General features: G+C 59.7%; 7 protein-coding genes across 7 annotated transcripts; 3 read left to right on the forward strand and 4 right to left on the reverse strand.

The window, feature by feature from the left end:
- Window positions 1-360: 360 nt before the first annotated feature.
- Window positions 361-3,390, forward strand: THITE_2107726 (uncharacterized protein). The gene is made up of 8 exons (XM_003649205.1): window positions 361-755; window positions 878-914; window positions 981-1,002; window positions 1,067-1,115; window positions 1,186-1,270; window positions 1,330-1,944; window positions 2,047-2,996; window positions 3,134-3,390. Exons 1-8 carry the CDS (start codon window positions 747-749, stop codon window positions 3,188-3,190), a joined length of 1,824 nt encoding a protein of 607 aa, XP_003649253.1. The 5' UTR covers window positions 361-746; the 3' UTR covers window positions 3,191-3,390.
- A 358-nt stretch (window positions 3,391-3,748) lies between these two features.
- Window positions 3,749-6,159, reverse strand: THITE_2107727 (uncharacterized protein). Its single transcript, XM_003649206.1, has 2 exons — window positions 4,359-6,159; window positions 3,749-4,226 (listed from the first exon to the last, which is right to left on the reverse strand). The coding sequence occupies exons 1-2, from the start codon at window positions 5,372-5,374 to the stop codon at window positions 3,947-3,949; spliced, it is 1,296 nt and encodes a 431-aa protein (XP_003649254.1). The 5' UTR covers window positions 5,375-6,159; the 3' UTR covers window positions 3,749-3,946.
- A 1,480-nt stretch (window positions 6,160-7,639) lies between these two features.
- THITE_2107729 (uncharacterized protein) lies at window positions 7,640-10,739 on the forward strand. Its single transcript, XM_003649207.1, has 2 exons — window positions 7,640-7,747; window positions 7,850-10,739. Exon 2 carries the CDS (start codon window positions 8,084-8,086, stop codon window positions 10,727-10,729), a length of 2,646 nt encoding a protein of 881 aa, XP_003649255.1. The 5' UTR covers window positions 7,640-7,747; window positions 7,850-8,083; the 3' UTR covers window positions 10,730-10,739.
- A 1,077-nt stretch (window positions 10,740-11,816) lies between these two features.
- On the reverse strand, window positions 11,817-13,297 carry THITE_2107730 (uncharacterized protein). Its single transcript, XM_003649208.1, has 3 exons — window positions 12,347-13,297; window positions 12,199-12,273; window positions 11,817-12,144 (listed from the first exon to the last, which is right to left on the reverse strand). Exons 1-3 carry the CDS (start codon window positions 13,193-13,195, stop codon window positions 12,046-12,048), a joined length of 1,023 nt encoding a protein of 340 aa, XP_003649256.1. The 5' UTR covers window positions 13,196-13,297; the 3' UTR covers window positions 11,817-12,045.
- Window positions 13,298-14,397: 1,100 nt separating this feature from the next.
- THITE_2107732 (uncharacterized protein) lies at window positions 14,398-15,340 on the forward strand. Its single transcript, XM_003649209.1, has 2 exons — window positions 14,398-14,659; window positions 14,732-15,340. The coding sequence occupies exons 1-2, from the start codon at window positions 14,551-14,553 to the stop codon at window positions 15,136-15,138; spliced, it is 516 nt and encodes a 171-aa protein (XP_003649257.1). The 5' UTR covers window positions 14,398-14,550; the 3' UTR covers window positions 15,139-15,340.
- Window positions 15,341-16,949, reverse strand: THITE_2107735 (uncharacterized protein). Its single transcript, XM_003649210.1, has one exon. It carries the CDS (start codon window positions 16,577-16,579, stop codon window positions 15,542-15,544), a length of 1,038 nt encoding a protein of 345 aa, XP_003649258.1. The 5' UTR covers window positions 16,580-16,949; the 3' UTR covers window positions 15,341-15,541.
- Window positions 16,950-17,082: 133 nt separating this feature from the next.
- THITE_2107736 (uncharacterized protein) lies at window positions 17,083-18,287 on the reverse strand. Its single transcript, XM_003649211.1, has 3 exons — window positions 17,813-18,287; window positions 17,374-17,695; window positions 17,083-17,311 (listed from the first exon to the last, which is right to left on the reverse strand). The coding sequence occupies exons 1-3, from the start codon at window positions 17,956-17,958 to the stop codon at window positions 17,252-17,254; spliced, it is 528 nt and encodes a 175-aa protein (XP_003649259.1). The 5' UTR covers window positions 17,959-18,287; the 3' UTR covers window positions 17,083-17,251.
- Window positions 18,288-18,691: the final 404 nt, after the last annotated feature.

Here is an 18,691-nt window from a genome sequence, read left to right on the forward strand (position 1 = left end):
CGGGCCGTGGTTTCGAGCGAGCAAGCGGTGCCGAAAAGGGGTGTCCTGCGGCGTCGCATTCGTTGCCTTTTCCTCCAGCGTTTGAGCGGCTGAGCCGTGGATGGCACCATTCAACTGGGGATCCAACCAGCATCACCCAACTGGGAACCTTCACGGAGTAACTATCCGTACTTCGATACAAGCACACCGAACGGCTTCAGACCCGACTGCTTTGGAATTCGTTCTCTTCTCGCGCACCAACATCTGTGCACTCGTTACGAAGTACAGTACAACCGTCTGTTACACGAACGTCGGGGTGTCTGCCTGGCTTTCTCGATTCTTGAATGCAGGTCGGACTGCGGCCGCGATTGAAGGCGCGGCCGTCGCTGGTCGATCTGTTGGTTCGAGCTGGAGCTGGCAGCCAATCCGGCCGACCCGACCCGCCGCCCGAAGGAGGAGCAGCAGGAGCTCCAGCAGCCGCAGCAGCCCCTGAAGCCCCAGAAGCGCGGCCCACTGCATCATTGCCGCCTCCACTCTCTTCGGCAGGCACCGCCCCGGCCTCCGACCGGGAGCTTGTCGAAGCTGCAAACCTCCCGCTTCCACCGTCACCCGGCACACCACCCCTCTCCGAATCCACATCCACATCCGCATCCGCATCCGCACCCGCGCCGGCATCTGCCCCGAAGAACCAGCCGACGATTGTTATTAATCTTGCACCTCCGCCTGCGCCTGCATCCGCGCCCGCTGCGTTTTCCTCGTCGCCCAGCATGGCCCCTGTAAGCAGCCCTCGCCCCGCCAGCACGAGCCTTACTTGATGATGCCTGCCGCCAACACCCTTCCCTCTACCCAAGAGTTGCCCGTGGCCTTGACTTTACAAGCTGACGCTGCTTGATTGCAGTCGCGGACGGACGGCGACAAAGATGGCGTCCATACAGGTGCGCATACCCTTCCAGCGTGCTTCACTTCTCCCCCCGCCCTGATGGTTACTGACGGCTCAGCAGGCAAGATCTACTCGATCTCCGGGTTCGTCACGACCAAATTCCCCCGCCACGAGCCCGCGCAGCGACCGCTGATATAAGATATACAGACCCGTCGTCGTCGCCGAGGGCATGATCGGAGTTGCCATGTACGAGCTGGTACGTACGGCCACGGTTTCCGCCGCGATTTCCGCGTCTGCAAGGGCGATGTGGCTGAGCTGAGGAATAGGTGAAAGTCGGCCATGACCGGCTCGTCGGCGAAGTCATCCGAATCAATGGCGACCAAGCGACCATTCAGGTGTACGAAGAAACAGGTTAGGACATCCAACGGTGCTGTCCCAGCGTCCTCGTCGTGACGCTAACATCTCCCCAGCCGGCGTTATGGTTGGCGATCCAGTGCTGCGGACTGGCAAGCCCCTCGCTGTCGAGCTCGGCCCCGGTCTCCTGAACAACATCTACGACGGTATCCAACGGCCGCTGGAGAAGATTTCGTCCTTGTCGAAGAGCATCTACATTCCCAGAGGCATCGCCGCCCCCGCGCTCGACCGCGAGAAGAAGTGGGATTTCACCCCGACCATGAAGGTTGGCGATCACATCGCAGGCGGCGATGTGTGGGGGACCGTCTACGAGAACTCGCTCATCTCGGTGCACAAGATTCTGTTTCCGCCGCGGGCTCGTGGCACCATCACCAGGATCGCCGACAAGGGCAGTTACACCGTCGAGGAGAAGCTCCTCGAGGTCGAGTTTGACGGCAAGAAGACGGAATACCCCATGATGCAGACCTGGCCGGTGCGAGTCCCGCGCCCGACAACCGAGAAGCAGTCAGCCGACAAGCCATTCATTGTTGGCCAGCGCGTGCTCGACGCTCTGTTCCCTTCCGTCCAGGGCGGCACTGTTGCCATCCCTGGCGCCTTCGGTTGTGGCAAGACCGTCATCAGCCAGTCCGTCTCCAAGTTCTCCAACAGTGACGTGATCGTCTACGTCGGGTGTAGGTAGAGCGATCTGGGTTGTTTTATTATTCACCCCCTTTTCCGCTAAACCCCCCTAATCACGCTCCAAGGAGCAACCATGTGGCTAACACCATTGGCAGGCGGCGAGCGCGGCAATGAGATGGCCGAAGTCTTGAAGGACTTCCCCGAACTTACCATCAAGGTCGAGGGCCGCGAGGAGCCCATCATGAAGCGCACCACGCTCATCGCCAACACCTCCAACATGCCTGTCGCCGCGCGTGAGGCCTCAATTTACACCGGAATCACAGTGGCCGAGTACTTCCGGGACCAGGGCATGAACGTCGCCATGATGGCCGACTCGTCGTCGCGCTGGGCGGAAGCCTTGCGAGAACTCTCGGGCCGTCTCGGCGAGATGCCAGCCGACCAAGGCTTCCCCGCCTACCTCGGCGCCAAGCTCGCCTCCTTCTACGAGCGCGCCGGCAAGGTCCAGGCCCTCGGGAGCCCAGCGCGCGAGGGCAGCGTCAGCATCGTCGGCGCCGTGTCCCCTCCCGGCGGCGACTTCTCCGACCCGGTCACGTCCGCCACGCTGGGCATCGTGCAGGTCTTCTGGGGCCTCGACAAGAAGCTTGCGCAGCGCAAGCACTTCCCCTCCATCAACACCTCGCTCAGCTACAGCAAGTACACGGCGGTGCTCGACAAGTGGTACGAGAAGGAGTACCCGGACTTCCCGCGGCTGCGCGACCGCATCCGCCAGCTGCTGTCGGACAGCGAGGAGCTCGACCAGGTCGTGCAGCTGGTCGGCAAGTCGGCCCTGTCGGACCCGGACAAGATCACGCTCGACCTGGCGACGCTGGTCAAGGAGGACTTTCTGCAGCAGAACGGCTACTCGGACTACGACCAGTTCTGCCCCATCTGGAAGACCGAGTGGATGATGAAGCTCATGATGGGCTTCCACGACGAGGCCCAGAAGGCCGTCGCCCAGGGCCAGACCTGGGCCAAGGTCCGCGACGCCACCCAGGAGCTGCAGGCTCAGCTGCGCAGGCTCAAGTTCGAGGTGCCCACCGAGGGGCAGGAGAAGATCTGCAAGAAGGTTGGTCTCTCTCTCTTTTTTCGCTGCTTTCCCTCCCCTCCCCTCCCCTCCCCTCCCCTTTCTTTTGCTTTCAGCTCTGCTTCTGCTTTCCTTGAGTGGTCAGGTGTATGTGTGCTGACGGGAGTTGTTCCAAACAGTACGAGGCGATACAGCAGGCCATGCTGGACAAGTTTGCCGCTGTGATTGATGAGTGAAAAAAAAGAGTTACCCTGCACGGGAGATGTCCGGCCTGGTTGGCATGTGTTTGTGTGTGTGCGTGTGTGTCAAGGACAAGTAAAGGAAGAGATTGGTTTCCCTCACCAGGGTGGTTGTCATGTAACTGTGCATATGGGAAGGATGGCCTGGAACCTAGCACATAGACTTCTTCGGGGATCCTCATTTTCGTCTCTTGGTTCCTTGAGCGCGGATCTGAGGGTCATGGTGATGTTGCGTTCCATTGTCTCTGATCAATCGATGGACGGATTGGTCCAGTTCACCACAACAGTCCTGCAATGGCTCAACGCGGGGTTGTGGTTCTGATGCGTTTCATTTCATCACATTCGTTGCGTCATTATCGTTAACACTCCCACAGCCCATCTTAAGCTCATCACACAATGTCCACCCACATCTTGCCGCCCCCTCTCTGTCTATTTCCCACAACCGGGCTGGATGAGCGCCAAAAAAGCAGTCTCACCTCCAACCCCCCCAAGTCGCCGCGAGGCACCTTCTTCTGCAGCCATTGGGTTGAATTGAATCCTCACATATCGGCAGTCCAACAACAACTGTGCTTTACCGAGGGGCGGAGGGAAATCAGAGCAAAGCTCAACGCCGACAGGTCTCACGCCAAAAGGCACAGAAGCATGTCCGTGCGTGGCACGCTTTGCATACCTCCCTCCTCCCCAGTCACTCCCCTCCCACACCGTTGAGAAAGCGGGGAGAGAGAGAGGGGGGAGAGAGAGGACGAATCCCCTTTAAACACCCTTTTCCTTCCCCACGGCAACCGGCGCAGACCTCGCCGTCGCCGTCGCCGCCGCCAAGCTGCTGCCGCTGTCGGGAGCCGACAGGCTGCGCTCCCACTCCTTCATGAAGTCGCCGGCCACGCGCTTAAGGTTGCTCGGCGTCAGCCGGTTGAGCACCGGCGGCAGCAGGTCCTCGAGCTTGTGGGGGCTGAGGGAGAGGGCGGCGGAGGAGGACGGCGGTGGTGGTGCCGAGGGGGAGGGGGAGCGGGGGTTGGCGGAGGGTTTCTTTTTCCTGGTTCGTGTTCAAAACGGCGTCGGGTTAGTGCGATTGTGCAGGTAGTCGGGATGGAGGTGGTGAGGTGGGAGGCTGCTGGCTGTGGGTGGTAGAGGAAGCAAGGGAAAAAGGAGGAACGGGGGGGCTTACGAAGGGCTTGAGTCGCTCTCGGGGATGGACGGGATGATGTCGCCGTTGACCGTCGTGCCGCTCCACCGGGGAGAGGTGGAGCTGGGGCTGTCCCAGTTGGACCAGTCGTTGTCATCCACCGAGTCCATGGCCAGGGGCGTCCAGGAGAAGCGCTTGGTCGGCTTCGTGGTGCCCGCGTCGGTTTTGGATCTCTGCAGCGGCCGCGGCGGCTTGGGGGGTGGGACATCGCCGAACTGGCCCCCCTCATCTTTTCCTGTTTGACTGTTTTGCTCCTGCTTCGATGTCTTGGGCGTATCCTCGAAAGCCGACGTCGCTCGGGGCCTGGGGTTGCCCGAGGCACGGATGGTGTCCTGGTCGCCGGCGCTCACAGCACTATTTAGGCTCCCTGTCACGGTTGGCCTCATGCTGCCGTCCATGCCCCTCAGGTAAGTTCCTTGGCCGGTGATTGGCTCATCGCCCACTGTCGCCTGACGCAGGTCCTCCATAAATGTCCAAATCCCCGTCTTGAGATCCTCCGCAAGCTGCTTCATGGCGGTTGCTTGCGTTGGCCGCGAGGCCCATGATGCGCGCTTGGCGGGAAGAGCAGGAGCGGCAGGCGTGAAGCGACTGTCAGCGTCCAACTTGGAGCTTTCTGACTCGTCGTCAAATCCGCCATTGGTTTTGGTTGGAGACAGCAAAGACAGGGTGCGCGTGTGGCTTCCCGTAAACACGCGCCGTCGACTCCGTTCTGGTGTTGCCTGCTGATTCTGCTGGCCGAGGAGCGCTTTTCTCCGGTCGAGCTCGACACTGCGCCGAATGGCTGTCTCGTCCTGCAGCTCGGCAGCTGGTCCGAGACCGGAAAGCGCTTCAATATTTCGTCGCCCCGCTCTCTTCTTGTACGCCTCGTGCGTCGCCCATTGCTTCTTCAGCCTTGCAAGATCCGATTCGGCACGGCTGAGCTCTTCACGAAGCTCCAAGACGCGGCGTTCCTGTGCTGCTATTGCGGTAATGAAGTCATTCGGGTCCACGGGTGACATGAGGCCAGGCGTGTCAAGCGGAGTCGGGGGAAATGCAGGCGCAGTGGAAGACGCTGGCGTTGGCCGCGCAGAATAGGCAGTTGGCGGCATGATTGGCAAAGTCAGGGATAGCCTGTTGGTGCTCCTCGAAGCCGTCGAAGCCGACCTTGTCGAGCGGGTCTCTACAGGATCGTCGGCTTGCGAAGCAGGCGACGCAACAGGTTCTTCAGGGAGGCGCCGCGGCCTGGACTCGTCATGGCTGCCTCCCCGGCTCTCATAGCGTCTCCCCTCGGGGGTTGAAGCGCCATTGCTCAGGGTTCGGTCCATGCCGCGCTGGAGCGGCGCGGTCTCTTCCATCTCCTGGAGCGGGCCTGGGCAGACGCGGGCTACCTTAGCTCGCTTCGCCGGCAGTCTAAGTCGGTCAAAAGAGTGCGAGAGCTTGCGCAGAGAGCCAGGATGTGAGCTCAGTCGGCGACCGGAATGGCTTGGGGTGGCGAGCGAGTGTCGGCAGAGGCGCCGCCTGCAGTTGAAGCGGGTAGGTCTTCCGGCGACGACGGCGGCCTTATGGAGGTTCAGCGGGTTGCTGTCGCGTTTGTTCAAGAGAGTGTTGGCGCAAGCCGATATAAAGCAGGTCCGTACGAGGACGGCAGAGGTCATGGGAAAAAGAATGGATGCAATCCAGAGGGTGGGAACCTCATCTCGCCCGATTCATGCAGCCCCTGGTTCTGATTGGCGAAGCTGCCCCTGACCGCCGACTCGTCCGGGGGAGGAGGAGCGCTGGCTGGATCCGGTCCCTGGCCCGCGTGGGTCCGGCGCTGACAGGGCCCAGCAGCCAGCTCCACCGCTGTTTCGCCGTGTCGTTTCGTTTCCTTGGCTCTGATGGAGACTGTTGTTTTGTTGACGTTGCCTTCCGACCGCAAGACCTGGACCTGGTCGCGTCGGATGGCGATGAGAATCAATTGCGGTCCGGTGTGTAACCGAACCAGTCGGCGATCGACAAAACGTAATCGGACGTAACGTCCACAGTGTCCAACAGCGGCCGACAGGACACCGGCGCTGTGGGCTTGCTGCGCTTCAAAGGAATGTGGTTCAAGAGAGCGACCGAGGCAGAGGATGGCAAGCGACAGACTGAGGGATGTTGCGGGAGATTCCAGGAGCTCGGTTGCGGGAGCTTCTTAAAAGGGTGCAAGGGGAGTCGCCCGGCGCTCATTTCGTGCTGCATCTCAGTGCCACGGAAACCCGCAGGGGCCACCAAACAGCGCGAACCTGGAAAAGGTGATCAGCTCCACAGCGCACGCAGTGTCTCACATGTCGTCACTCCTTAATTCCAGCGCCCCGGATACAAAACGGAGACCACCAAACAATTTACTATCTCCATGGCTTTCTTTGACTGGTCCCGAGTCTGGCTTCAGAGCACCGTGGACGTGTGACATTTGGTAGCTTACACTACTGTGCATTCAGTGTCAAGGAGTTGATACTGCGATACATATGCCCACCTGTTCGTTCAACTACTGGTCCGGAATACCGAGGTAGTGTATGGATGAGGTGGGCCTTTGCTGCCCCTGCTGATCCGCTCAGCCCAGAGCCAGGTTTTGCTGACCTCTCCTTTACTGTGTATTCCGTACATGGACAACGGAATAATCATAACCTGTAAATTACACAGTGTACGAATTACTGCACAGTTATTCGTACGGAGTACATCCGGACCGGCCGCTCGCGGTCTGCTCCTGTTCACTGGACTCGCACGTGACGACGCGTTTTCGTCGCGCCTTCCAGGTGGAGACAAACGAGGGATCCAGGAATCGGCCTCGAGAACCGTGGGGAAGCCAAAGCCAATGGCTGCTGCTGCCTTGGTTGAGAGTCGAGTTTTCGCCCCGCTGCTGCATCACGTTTGGCAATCCGGAAGCTGGCGGCTTTTTCTGCCGCCAGGCATCATCGCCAGGCTCCCGTTTGCCTGCTGGCGTCCTGCGCGTCAGCTTGCGACAAGTGCGCATTGAAGATGCCCGGGCACTCTTCAAGAGCTCTCCGCCAAGCGGAGAAAAAGGCCCTGGACGGGACCAACGAGTCGCAAGATACCCTTGTCATCGCGCATCACCTGATGATGAGCTTCGGTGTCGGTCTGGTGAGTCCAGCATCAACAGCCCCTCGTCCAATTTAATGTCCGGGCAGTCGAGGCTAATCACTCGAGGCACTGTGCAGAGGAGCAGCTCTCCCCATGTCGAAGAAGCAGTGCCGCTGCCTTCACCCAGGCAAAGTAGCCCGGCGAGCGAGAGGGGCGATGGGCTGAGTGAGTCCAATTCGCCTTCGAAGCACCTCGCCCAAATTCACCGTAGACTGTTTTCGCGCTGACGGTCGCACGCAGACTCGGCATGCGGCAGCAGACCGACCGAGCAGGTGAGTCTGCTCGCACGGCCCCAGCTGAAGCCAATCGCAGTCGCGTTATGACCTGCAAACACGACCCCTGCCTCGGCCATGGATTGCACTGACCAGCTTCAGAAGACGCGGGGTACGCGTGGCGTGGATGACACCGAGCAAAGCCAAGCTTCTTCAATTCCAGAGACTCAGGACCCTGGCGCTTTGAGCGGCGGGCGGCCAGCAGGTGTTGCGCCGATCTGGGATGCTCTTGAGCAACATGGCACGCTGGGCGGTGCTTTGTCACTGCCAGACAGTCTTCCGCTGACCCACCACCATTCGGCAGAGGAGGCCGGCGGCGTGCCGCGAAAGCAGAAAATGGATTCGACACAATCTTCCACCCAGCCCAACGCTGGCCGCAGTTACGATCAGTACTACCACTCATCGCCAAATGCTCTGGCTCAGAGTTCGCCCCAGCCTGTTCGGGGCAGCTCTCCGAATGTCGAGATTCCTGTAGACGATGATGACACGGCTGCTGTTCGGTTCGATGATGACGGTGCCGCTGGGACCAACAAGACCGTTTCCCCGGCCCAAGACGACTCGGGATTCGTGGATTTTGGAAGCCTCGCGCGGTTCCATCACGTAGCCTCTCAAAAGACTGCTCAGTCTCCGACCCAGCACTTGCCAGAGACTCCCGCTCAATCCCGAAACCCGTTCCGGCACAGCCGCTCCCAACTGCTCCCGACGTCCCAGCTGTTCCGAGGTACACAATTCTCATCACCAGCCAAAGCCGCCAGCCCAACATCGTCGCGCCCGTCGCCGGCCGACTTCCCTGGACAGACGATTTCTCCCAACCCAGTCGTCTCGTCCCCTCTTAAGGCTCGTGGCCTCCGTTCTTCACCCCCTGTCGACATTACGTCAAGCCCGGGGATTTTGCCCGGGACCACCTCCTCGACGATCGATGCTAGGGCAGCTAGCCCCGTTCACGCCGCATCGGCCGAGAACCCTGTCGTGCCAGACTCTTCTCACGATGGGCCAGCCAGAAAGAGATCGGGCCCAGAGCCGATGAGCACCTACGAGCCGATGCGCAAATCTCAGGAAAGGCGATCAACCTCTTGGGGGCGCTCCGATCCCGTTAGCTCCGGCGAAGACGATGATAGCTATGACACCATAGTGAGGCGCAGGAAAGCCCAGCTGAAGAAGGAAGCTGCTTTGAAGCAGCTGACCACCATCAGCTTTCCCCGTCCCATGAAGTCGGAAATCGTTGAGGTGCCCTCAACTAGCCAGCGCAGGCGGACGAGTCAAGCCGAGGAATATATCGCTCAGTGTTACGGAAAGACTCTGACAGAGAACGACTCGGAATGCGCGGATGCCGTGAAGGAGTCCCAAGAGGCCCCTCAGCAGCCTGCGCAACGTCGCTCTGAAGTGGATGAGGAGTCAACCCAGTCAGACGTGGAGAAGCCGGAGCCTGCAATGGACCCCACGCCACCTACGGCGCCTGAGCTCCCGCGATCGTCAACGATGTCGGCCAACCTACCTGCTCAGGCGTCCGTGATTGAAGGCACGTCCCATGCGGACGCCATCCCGGAGACAAGCCCTACTGGCAGAAGGCCTGAGCCTCTGCCGCAGGTGGCACCGTCTCTTGAGGTCCCCCCGTCAGAAGCCAAATCAGCTTCGAATTTCCGTTCCTCTCCACCGGCCTTCAGTACGAGATCCAGAAAAGCGAGGTCTGTCAAAGGGTACGCGCCGGTGCCGAGTTCAACCTCCAGTCTGAGTGACCTGCCATCGACCCCCCAGCTGCCGCCCAGCGATTCTCACAGTATCACGAGCACAGTAAACACAGGCTCGCCAACTGGCTCCACCGTCGTCGCCAGTTCCTCGCCGGCTGTTGCTCAAACTAGGCGGCGGGATACGCGTAGAAGACTGCCAAAGCTGAAAACAGGATCGACCGAGAGCCTCAGACAGTTTAACAAGGTGGCTAGGCGGGGTTCTAACTCGACCGACGAGCTGTCGCGATCCGTGTCGGCAACGCCTACTTTCGAGCAGAGCCTGCGCGTCTCTCGCCTTTCCGTGTCGAGACCGGCATCCCGATCCGGCCGTGCGGCTATGAGGCCCCCGCCAACTCAGCGGGACCTGAAGCTATTCGAGAACATGGCCTTTGCGATATCCTTCCAGTCGAGGAAGCCCGGCGAAAGCAACGATCAATACAGTGCCCGGACCGACTTCTCGGCTATGCTCCAGAAACGGATCAGACAGGCTGGCGGCCGGATTCTGGAGAACGGCTTCGATGAACTTTTTGAAGTATTGCCCATGGAAACTCCGTCGAGTAGTCCTGCTGTTTCGAGTCGTGGCGGCGACGCTGAGATCCACCTTACTCCCGAGGGCCGTTCTATGGGTTTTACTGCACTGATTGCAGATGGCCACTCGCGCAAGGTCAAATACATGCAGGCTCTTGCCCTCGGCTTGCCATGCATCGCCGCTCGATGGATCACGACGTGCCTGGACCGAAACGAGGTTGTCGACTGGTCGCCGTACTTGCTCTGCGCCGGCCAGTCTGCCTTCCTCGGCGATGCTATCCGGTCGAGGAGCTTAACCCCGTACGATCCGGCAACAGCGAAGCTGGTGGATGTCATCAAACAACGGAAGAAGCTCCTGGAAGGGAGCAAGATCCTTGCCGTCGTGAAGAAGTCGGTGGAGGGGAAGAAGATGGCCTATGTGTTCCTTGCGCGCGTGCTGGGTGCGGCCCTGACGCGTGTCTACAGTGTTGAGGAGGCAAAAGCGGAGATGAAAGCCGCCGAGGAGTTGGGACAGCCGTTTGACTGGGTCTATGTGGACGGAAAGCCGGACGAGGAGGCCCTGTTCGCTTCCGGCCCGAGCGGCGGCAGAAAGAGGAAGCGGGCGTCCACGGCTGCGAGCTCTGCTGCTGGGCCGCCGGTGAAGCGGGTTCGGACGCTGAGCGACGAGCTGGTTATCCAGAGCTTGATTCTGGGTCGGCTCATCGAGGAGGGTGAGATGGATGAATGAAATGCTTTACTAGGGGATTTCAGTGTGAAGCATAGCATGGGCGTTGAGGATTGTGGCAAAGGTTTTTCGTAAGGGTCGGTTTGGATCGGATCGGGATATGGGCAACGGGCTCGAGGCATACTGGTAATGGTCGATAGATGGTCGGGATCTTGGCATGATGGACTGGACTGGCGTAGCGGAAAGACATCGCTCGAGTGCGAGACAAATACACCCATCAATTTGGATTGCCCCGTACAACGTTGTGAGGATGCAAGTGGCTGGGCAGGGGGCAGGTATCTGTGTCCACGAGTGACCGAGACTCAAAACCCACGCTCGCGGGGAATACGGTGGTTTGTGTTGTCCCTCCTTTCCGCGCACCTGCGTGCATGACGGTGATCCGAAGGGGGAGGGGAGGGTCAGGATTCGAGGCAATCTCTCTCCCAAGCAAGTTGCTCAACGCTCGAGCGGCCTCGGAGGAAATGTGTTGCCTCCCTCCCAGGTTGCTCTACGCTCAGAGCGGCCCTCAGAGATCAGTCAGCGCCATCAAAGCCACACGGGCTTGAAGGGAGGAGGGGGGAAGGCAGGGAAGGGACGTGTGATACTGCTGCTGGTAGCTCCGTGCTCTGTACTCCGTAACGGGATGTTGGAATTACAGCGCGGAATCCATTCAACGATTCTTCCTCCACTGACGGACTGACGAGGTGTTGTTCCAAAAAAAAAAAAAAAAAAAAAAAAAAAAAAAAAAAAAAAAAAAAAAAAAAAAAAAAATCAATATCTAAAGCTGGGAAAGCTCCGGGGTGTTTGTTCCGTCGACGCCCCGTCCATGCACGGTAGGTCCTGGTTCGCCCCATTCCCTGACGGCAGTCAAAGCGGAATGTAGTTATTGACACGCGGCTTCAACATTCAACTGAGTCCTATTGCTCTCCACATCCGAACCAACTTACAGATACAGGAGTGGGTTGCGGCTCCCGGCTGGCACGCAGCGCATGTATCTGTTCCACGTCCCAACAGTAATGTCTTGTCCATTTCTGTTGCCTCTCTGGTGTTACAAAAAGGAAGTATGGGTAATGAGAGACGAGTCTCGAGCGTTCTTTGGAGCCCTTCCTGGGGCTGCTGGCACTGATGCCGCTTGGACCCCTTGTATCTTGGCCCACCTCCGCCTCCTGGAATGCCATTCCGACTCGAAAGCTGTTGTTCCTCCGTGATGAGGCATGGATCATAGAGGCCACTAGTGGTTTGGGGGATACTATTATGGGTTTTCCCCCGGCAACCCGTACAGTTGTACAACACGTGTTCCTGGGTGGGCAGTCAAATCTTGGTGACTTCTCGGGCGTCGTTTAGCAAGACTGGTAGATGAGCAATGGCTCGCCGACGTTGGTGATTTCGGGGATCGTGCACTTCAGGTCAAACGCCTTTGCGAGCACGATCTTGAAGATCTGCGCACGGTCAGCCGTCACGTTCGGGAAATGGTGGTCGCGATTGCCACGCACCTTCTGGACATTGATGCTGTGGCTGGTGCTGCTAAAGATCAGTGCTGCGCGCATGGCCTTGGCGAAGCGCCGAGCCTGCCACAATCGTCCGTGTCAACCAACCGTGCACATGAAGCTGATTATTCTACGCCGTTCAGACAAGTCGTACCTGGTTCGAGATCTCCTCCTGCTCCTCGCGCGACAGGTTCACAAAGTGGTCGTACTTCGTCCCCACGAGGACGGGGATGGCCGTCTTGTTGAAGCCGCGCCCCTGACGATACCACTCCTTGATGCTGTTCAACGTGCTCTTCCGTGTCAGGTCGAACATGAACAGGATCGCCACGGCATCGTTGCAGACCAACGGTAGCATGTTGACAAACTCGCGCTGGCCACCCAAGTCCCAGATGCTGAACGTAATCTCGGTGTTCCGGATGCTGATGGTCTTCTCCATGAAGTTGACCCCCAGAGTCTGGATGTAGTCTTCGTCCCAGCTCCCCTCGACATATTTGACCATCAGACTTGTCTTTCCGATCTGGGCATCCCCCACCATGCCGACTTTGATCACGACGTGGTTGCGCCCGGGGTTTTGTTGCTCGGCAGGCGCTCCGTTGCTGCCTGCCCTCGAGGCCTGGTCCGCTCCGTACGCAGTCCCATGTCCCGAAAGGCCCGAGGGCGGCCGGGATGCGGGAGGCGCGGGAACCGGCGGGGTTGCGTAGCGAGCTGTCGGCTCGCCATCTGTGCTATCGGGCGGGTAATGCGAGCGAGGCGAATTGCTTAAGCCCTGGTCGACAGGGTGTGATGGGACATGGTCCTGCTGCTCATGGAAGCCATTCTGGTCGTGGATGTCGTTGTATTCTGGCACCGCAGGGTTATGGTACTGGTGCAGTTGCGGGTGTTGCTGCGGCTGCTGAAGGGAACTGTCGATGCTGCCGAGGGTGTCGTCGTAGGGTTCGGTCGGGAGCGGGGCAGAGGGCGGCGCCGGGTCAGAGACCGGGACCGCACTCTGATCTTGTTCCATGGTATCCACGGTACTGCGAAACTGGGCTGGAGCGCCCGGCGGAAGACTCGAGGGACCCAGCGTGGAAGCTGATTGCAGGCGCAGCGGTAGGTGGGGTGTCAAAGAGGAAACAGTCGACGCGCCGTGCCCCGGAGAGTCCGAGTGCGCTACAGGGTCTGGGTTCGGATGATGTTCGCCTGATGTGGATGGGAAAGAGAACAGGTTGATGAGCGGTGTACGGTGCGGCCTGGGGGTTGATTATCGGGATGATGCTTTCATAAAACGAAAGGAGTTGTCCGATTCGAAAACTGTACTGAACGATCGGATTGGACACGGAGCCGGGTCGGGTCGATGGGCCTCGTTGCTGTCCCTCTTATGCGCTGTCTCGCCCGTCCGTCGCCAGTCGCCAGTCACCGATTGCTTGCTCAGTTGGCGGGCGCAGCGCAGGACTGCGCGAGCCCTCGATTGTTTCCCTCGTAGAGCAGCTGCCTCGAAACTAAAATACTGGGAATGTGGGCTTCGATCAAGTGCCGTGGACTTGGAAATGCAGGCCGGCGGTGGATGAAAGGAACCCAGTCGAAGAGCTCAGCTGCACAGTGGATGACAGGGTGAACCCACAGGTACCTACCCACCCGCTGCGCTGCGTTGCTTCCCAGGTTGGGCGGGGCGCCCACGACACAACAGGGCTGGGCAGGGGACTAGCTGTGATTGAGAGCAGCCACGGAGTTAACGTTAAAGTGGCCACCTGCAGCACGCCAACGGACGCGCTTTTGATGCAAAGAATGCGACGCGAGCCGAAGATCAACGTTCCCGATTAAAGCAAGAGAAACGATGCAGACTTGTAGCTCAGTCCAGGCGAGGTCCCCAGGAACACCATGGAATCTCAGGCTTCCAAGTGCCCGGCCATGCAGTGCATTCGTGCAAACAGACAGCCACTAAACACAGAGATAATAAGATGGGCGGGATGCAGCAGCGCCCGGCCTGATAGGAACAGCCTATTGTTGTCCGCCTGGCTTTCCAAGGCATCACCTTCAAATCTCCCGTTTGTTGTCGTGATCGCGGGGTTGCCCGTAGTGCATTCCACGCCGTGGGTCCAGGTCCGACTCCAAGCACGGGGCGCACATTATGTCAGCTCGGCAGCTCGGGTCCCCTGCTGGCGCTCTGACTGGCCTGCCGGCGATTGCCGGCTGTCCGATTCAGCGGGCCCATCCGATTCGCGGTTCAATCGGCGTCATTCGATTTAGTGTACGGAGTAAGTTATCTTTTGCGCAGCCAGCCGACAGAGCGACCGACCGACCAACCGACCAACCGACCGACCGGCGTCAGGAGTAGTCGCAGCTATTCAGTCTCGCAGCAGCCTGCCCACATCATTCGCAATGGCTTCAATTGCGCGGTGCCTAAGGGTCGCCCGGCCCTCCGCTCGTTTTGCCGTCGTCTCCGCTTCCCGCACAATCGGTGTCCGGCCCTTCTCCGTGACCGCCACAAGTGAGAAAACGCCGGGCCACCCAAGCTGTTGATCCCGCCCTGCTAACCCGCTGGCTCCGCACCGTGATATAGACGCGATAAGGAAATACACCAAGGAGCACGAGTGGATTGACCTCTCGGCGGATAAAAAGACGGGTGTTCTGGGCATCAGCGAGTATGCCGCCAAGTCGCTGGGCGACATTGTCTACGTCGAGCTGCCGGAAGAGGGCAGGGAGGCGCAGGCCGGCGACGCCATCGGCGCCGTCGAGTCGGTCAAGAGCGCGGCCGACATCAACGCCCCGATCTCGTGCAAGATCACCCAAGTCAACCTCGCGCTGGAGGAGAAGCCCGGCACCATCAACCAGGTCCCCGAGGACGACTCGCACGGCGGCGGGTGGATCGCCAAGGTGCAGGTTACCGAGCAAGGCTTGAAGGACCTCGAGAAGCTGATGGACTCTGCCGAATACGAGGAGTTCACCGCGGCGGAAGGCGCGCATTAAACCAATCGGCGGGTGTGGGTGGTCAGTGGAGGTTGGACAAGGAGGTTTGCGGGTTCATCGTCACTTCTTCCTTTACTCTCTCGGACAGTTCAACCTGATAGACACATGGGCCTGGGATTTGTACCATAACGGGCCATTGGGGCAACCGGGTGTTGGGTTCACGCAGTTCGAGTCTCGACAGGCGTTCATCAGGCAGACGACGCAAGCAGAAACTGGCGATGCAAACCGAAACGTACGCGCATGGTCTGCCTAGACAGGGGAAGATCTCAACAGCTCCCTCCAGAGCAAATGTCTAGTTGATAACTCGCAGTTGGAGAGCTCTAAAAGTAATTGTGTTGTACAACGGGAAGCCCGCGCTGCAGGGCTAATCCCAATGAGATATCCGCCAATTTCCTATTTCCCCTCAGGCGTCGCTGACCTTGAGCGCCGCCCCTGATACGCGCCCCTTGTTGATGTCGTCGAGGATTTTCTGGCCGCCCATCCCGGCCAGCTCCTGTGCCAATTGCTTGCCCATGGCCTCCGCCTCTTCCAGGCTGGTGACCTCTTGCGTCCTGTCGCCGTCAACGGCTTCCTTGCCATCCAGGCTAACCACCGTTGCCCGTAGCCTCAGCTTCTTCTTCTTCTGGCCGCCCTCCTCTTCCTCGACCCACGACGTCTGGACACCAATCGGCACACTGCACCCTCCCTCCAGCGTGCGCATGACACTCCGCTCCGCAAGGCACGCCATCATGGTCGGCGGATCCTCAATCGCCTTCAACACCTCTTTCATCCTCTGGTCGTCCTCCCGCACCTCCAGCCCCAGCGCGCCCTGGCCGACCGCGTGCAGCAGCCCGCCACCTTCGGTGTCCGCGTCCAGGTAATGCGCGATCCTGTCGCCATAGTTTAGCCTCAACAGCCCCGCCGCGGCGAGAATGATGGCGTCGAAGCCCTCCTCGTCGCACTTCCGCAGCCGCGTGTCGATATTCCCCCGCACGTCGCGGAACACCAGGCCGGGGTACCGCCTGCGGAGCTGGGCGGCGCGCCGCACGCTGCTCGTGCCGACGACGGCGCCGGCGGGCAGGTCGCCGAGCCGCCGGTAGCGCGCGTCGCGCTCGTGCCGCCGGCTGAACACGACCACGTCGCGCGGGTCCTCGCGCGCCGGCACGCACCCCAGCGCGCAGCCCGCCGGCAGCGCCGTCGGCATGTCCTTGAGCGAGTGCACGATCACGTCGACCTCGCGCGCCATCAGCTTGGCCTCCAGCTCGGTCGTCCACAGGCCCTTGCCCAGCGCCGGCAGCGGCGTCGTCTTGTCGCGGTCCCCCATGGTGGCCATCGCGCGCACCTCGAAGGTCAGGTGCGGGTGGGCTTTCTGGAGCGCGGCGATCACCAGCTCGGTTTGGCGCAGGGCGAGGGCGGAGCGCCGCGTGCCGACTTTGATCGGGGGCGTTTCAGGGTTGGTCATGTTGAGGGTTGATGATGTTCCGTTTGTATGGGCTGTTTGGGTATGCGGATTGCGAGAGGGCGAACGCGCTGGCCTCGGGCAGCTCGGAAAACGAGGTCAACTGAAAATTGACCAGAAGAGTGGTGTTCTTGTAATGGCGATCGGAAGATCTCGGCCGTGGATGATGTTCTGGTGTGGAGGTTAGCTACGGGCAAACTTTGAGACCCACGACAGCCTAACAAGTGGAACGCGGGGGCGGGGTAACTCACTCAGGAAAGCTCAGTGCCCGCCAGGCCGGAGTTCCTCCTGCGATACAGACTCATCGTGTATGCACATGATGAGAAGAAAATTCAAGGTTCCCCAAATTGACTCCGTATAGATAAGGTGCTGGGTCATTTTTCAGGAGTCACTTACCCACAGGCACGGCGCGCGGTGAACTTCGCCGCCCATGTCCTCAAGGGTCGTATCCACTCGGACCCGAACACATCCTCTGGTGAGTTGGAATCAAGTTGAGGAATGGATAACACGATGCAGGCACCGCGAGCAACGCATTGGAGCGCGAAAATACGACAAGTCAAAGAAAGGTTGCATTGGCTCTGGATCTCAGCTGGCGGCATACAATAGGTTACAGCGTCTGCGCTTGATCAATGGCTAGTACAACGGCGAATCCCACTCGCAGATTCTCTGGCCCCTCTACTTCTGAGTAGGACCGGCCGGCTGAGAGGATTGTTTGTCCGTGAGCTTCTGAGCTTGCTACAGTCCCGGTCAGTCTCGCCAACCACAGCCTCGCAGGCAGGTGATGCTCGTCAACTTACGCTCTCCTGAGAGGTGTCCATCTCCTTGGACTCGCCTTGCTCCGAACCAGAGCTGGATGGGGTAGGCGCGCCCTCAGAATCGCCGTCAGTGACACCCTCCGACTCGGCTGCCTCGGCCGTCTGCTCAGCTGCCTCATTCTCGGGCTCCGGGGGTGATTCGGCCTCTGCTTCGACCTTGGCTTCCTTCCTAGCTGGTTCCGAATGCGTCACATGGGCCTCGCCAGAGCTACTACCATGGCCACTGACGCTGTGTGCCTTGGGCGAGCCAGTCCTGCGCAAGAGGAGGAGCCCCGTTACTGAGACAGCCAGCGCGGCAATCTGCCTGACTCGGGGCGGGATCGAAGCTGTCAGTTTCGGCCACGGCAATTGGCAATTGGTGGAAGAAACATGCAAAGACGGAGACGAGTGCTGCTGCCCGGCGCGGTCGTCACGAGCTTACCATGGCCTGTCACTGGACTGCCCAACACGCTCCTGGAGCGAGGCGTAGCCTCTCCGACCGACGGGGCGGGCCAGCTGCGGCGGGACAGGCCGGCGGAAGGCTGCCTGAAGCGTGAAACGCAGCGTAGACACTCTGCTCGCGATCATGGCTTGCGGTTGCAGACGACTAATAATCGCTGGCGAGAGTTCGAATGGGGTTGGAGAACACTCGTTCTCCTATTGCCGGCACGATGCGGAGGATGCGGGAACAGACCAATCATGGATGCGGAGAAGGCACCACTTCCCGCAAGCAAGCATACGAGAAGCCCGCGTTCCACTGGTTTCCGGGCTTCGCTCGGCAGTGACGTAGTTACCTACCTACCCATTTCCTTTCGTCTGTTCTCCTCAACCATTCAGACCGGCTGGAGGTATTTCACAGACCCTAGACTGTACGGAATACTCCGTAATGAACTGTTTAAGCTCCGGAGCCACCTGCCACAGCTCCGGTTCTGGCTGCATACACTGTAAGCCAAGGACACCAAGGTATTCCAGGCTACGAGGAGGTGCAGTGACAGAAATTAGGTGGCGTCATCCTGCAACTTGTGCTGCTGTGGAAAGACGTACCTCCAGGGCTGGGCGTCTTACACAGTATATTGCAGTGGTAGGGTAGCCTAGCACAGCACAGCTCATGGGAGGTGGCATGGATCAGGGAGCTCCTCCGTGCCGTCGTTGTGAGCAGTTTGTTGTGGGTCGGTGGGCTCGTGCTTCAACCCCGCGGATGCCCCACCAACATTTGCCTGGAGCTGCCTGATCCGCTGCGTGGGGAAGGTGCACCGATGAACCGCCCAAACATCAACGGCGGCTTTCTCCCGGAAACCGTGGCCGGGCTTCATTCACAAGA

Source organism: Thermothielavioides terrestris, chromosome 1 (assembly GCF_000226115.1).
Source record: "Thermothielavioides terrestris NRRL 8126 chromosome 1, complete sequence".
NCBI classification, from domain to species: Eukaryota; Fungi; Ascomycota; class Sordariomycetes; order Sordariales; family Chaetomiaceae; genus Thermothielavioides; species Thermothielavioides terrestris.

What these genes read in the sequence shown, in the direction of transcription:
- THITE_2107735 (XM_003649210.1), bottom strand. Translation starts at nt 16,579, where the DNA reads ATGACCAACCCTGAAACGCCCCCGATCAAAGTCGGCACGCGGCGCTCC.
- THITE_2107729 (XM_003649207.1), top strand. Translation starts at nt 8,084, where the DNA reads ATGGATTCGACACAATCTTCCACCCAGCCCAACGCTGGCCGCAGTTAC.
- THITE_2107732 (XM_003649209.1), top strand. Translation starts at nt 14,551, where the DNA reads ATGGCTTCAATTGCGCGGTGCCTAAGGGTCGCCCGGCCCTCCGCTCGT. An exon ending in CTTCTCCGTGACCGCCACAA is followed by an intron (nt 14,660 to 14,731) that starts GTGAGAAAACGC and finishes ACCGTGATATAG; the next exon opens with ACGCGATAAGGAAATACACC.
- THITE_2107727 (XM_003649206.1), bottom strand. Translation starts at nt 5,374, where the DNA reads ATGTCACCCGTGGACCCGAATGACTTCATTACCGCAATAGCAGCACAG. An exon ending in GAGAGCGACTCAAGCCCTTC is followed by an intron (nt 4,227 to 4,358) that starts GTAAGCCCCCCC and finishes AACACGAACCAG; the next exon opens with GAAAAAGAAACCCTCCGCCA.
- THITE_2107736 (XM_003649211.1), bottom strand. Translation starts at nt 17,958, where the DNA reads ATGATCGCGAGCAGAGTGTCTACGCTGCGTTTCACGCTTCAGGCAGCC. An exon ending in CAGTCCAGTGACAGGCCATG is followed by an intron (nt 17,696 to 17,812) that starts GTAAGCTCGTGA and finishes GCCCCGAGTCAG; the next exon opens with GCAGATTGCCGCGCTGGCTG. An exon ending in TGGACACCTCTCAGGAGAGC is followed by an intron (nt 17,312 to 17,373) that starts GTAAGTTGACGA and finishes CCGGGACTGTAG; the next exon opens with CAAGCTCAGAAGCTCACGGA.
- THITE_2107726 (XM_003649205.1), top strand. An exon ending in AAGATCTACTCGATCTCCGG is followed by an intron (nt 1,003 to 1,066) that starts GTTCGTCACGAC and finishes TAAGATATACAG; the next exon opens with ACCCGTCGTCGTCGCCGAGG. An exon ending in TCAGGTGTACGAAGAAACAG is followed by an intron (nt 1,271 to 1,329) that starts GTTAGGACATCC and finishes ACATCTCCCCAG; the next exon opens with CCGGCGTTATGGTTGGCGAT.
- THITE_2107730 (XM_003649208.1), bottom strand. Translation starts at nt 13,195, where the DNA reads ATGGAACAAGATCAGAGTGCGGTCCCGGTCTCTGACCCGGCGCCGCCC. An exon ending in AGGAGGAGATCTCGAACCAG is followed by an intron (nt 12,274 to 12,346) that starts GTACGACTTGTC and finishes CGATTGTGGCAG; the next exon opens with GCTCGGCGCTTCGCCAAGGC. An exon ending in ACAGCATCAATGTCCAGAAG is followed by an intron (nt 12,145 to 12,198) that starts GTGCGTGGCAAT and finishes GACCGTGCGCAG; the next exon opens with ATCTTCAAGATCGTGCTCGC.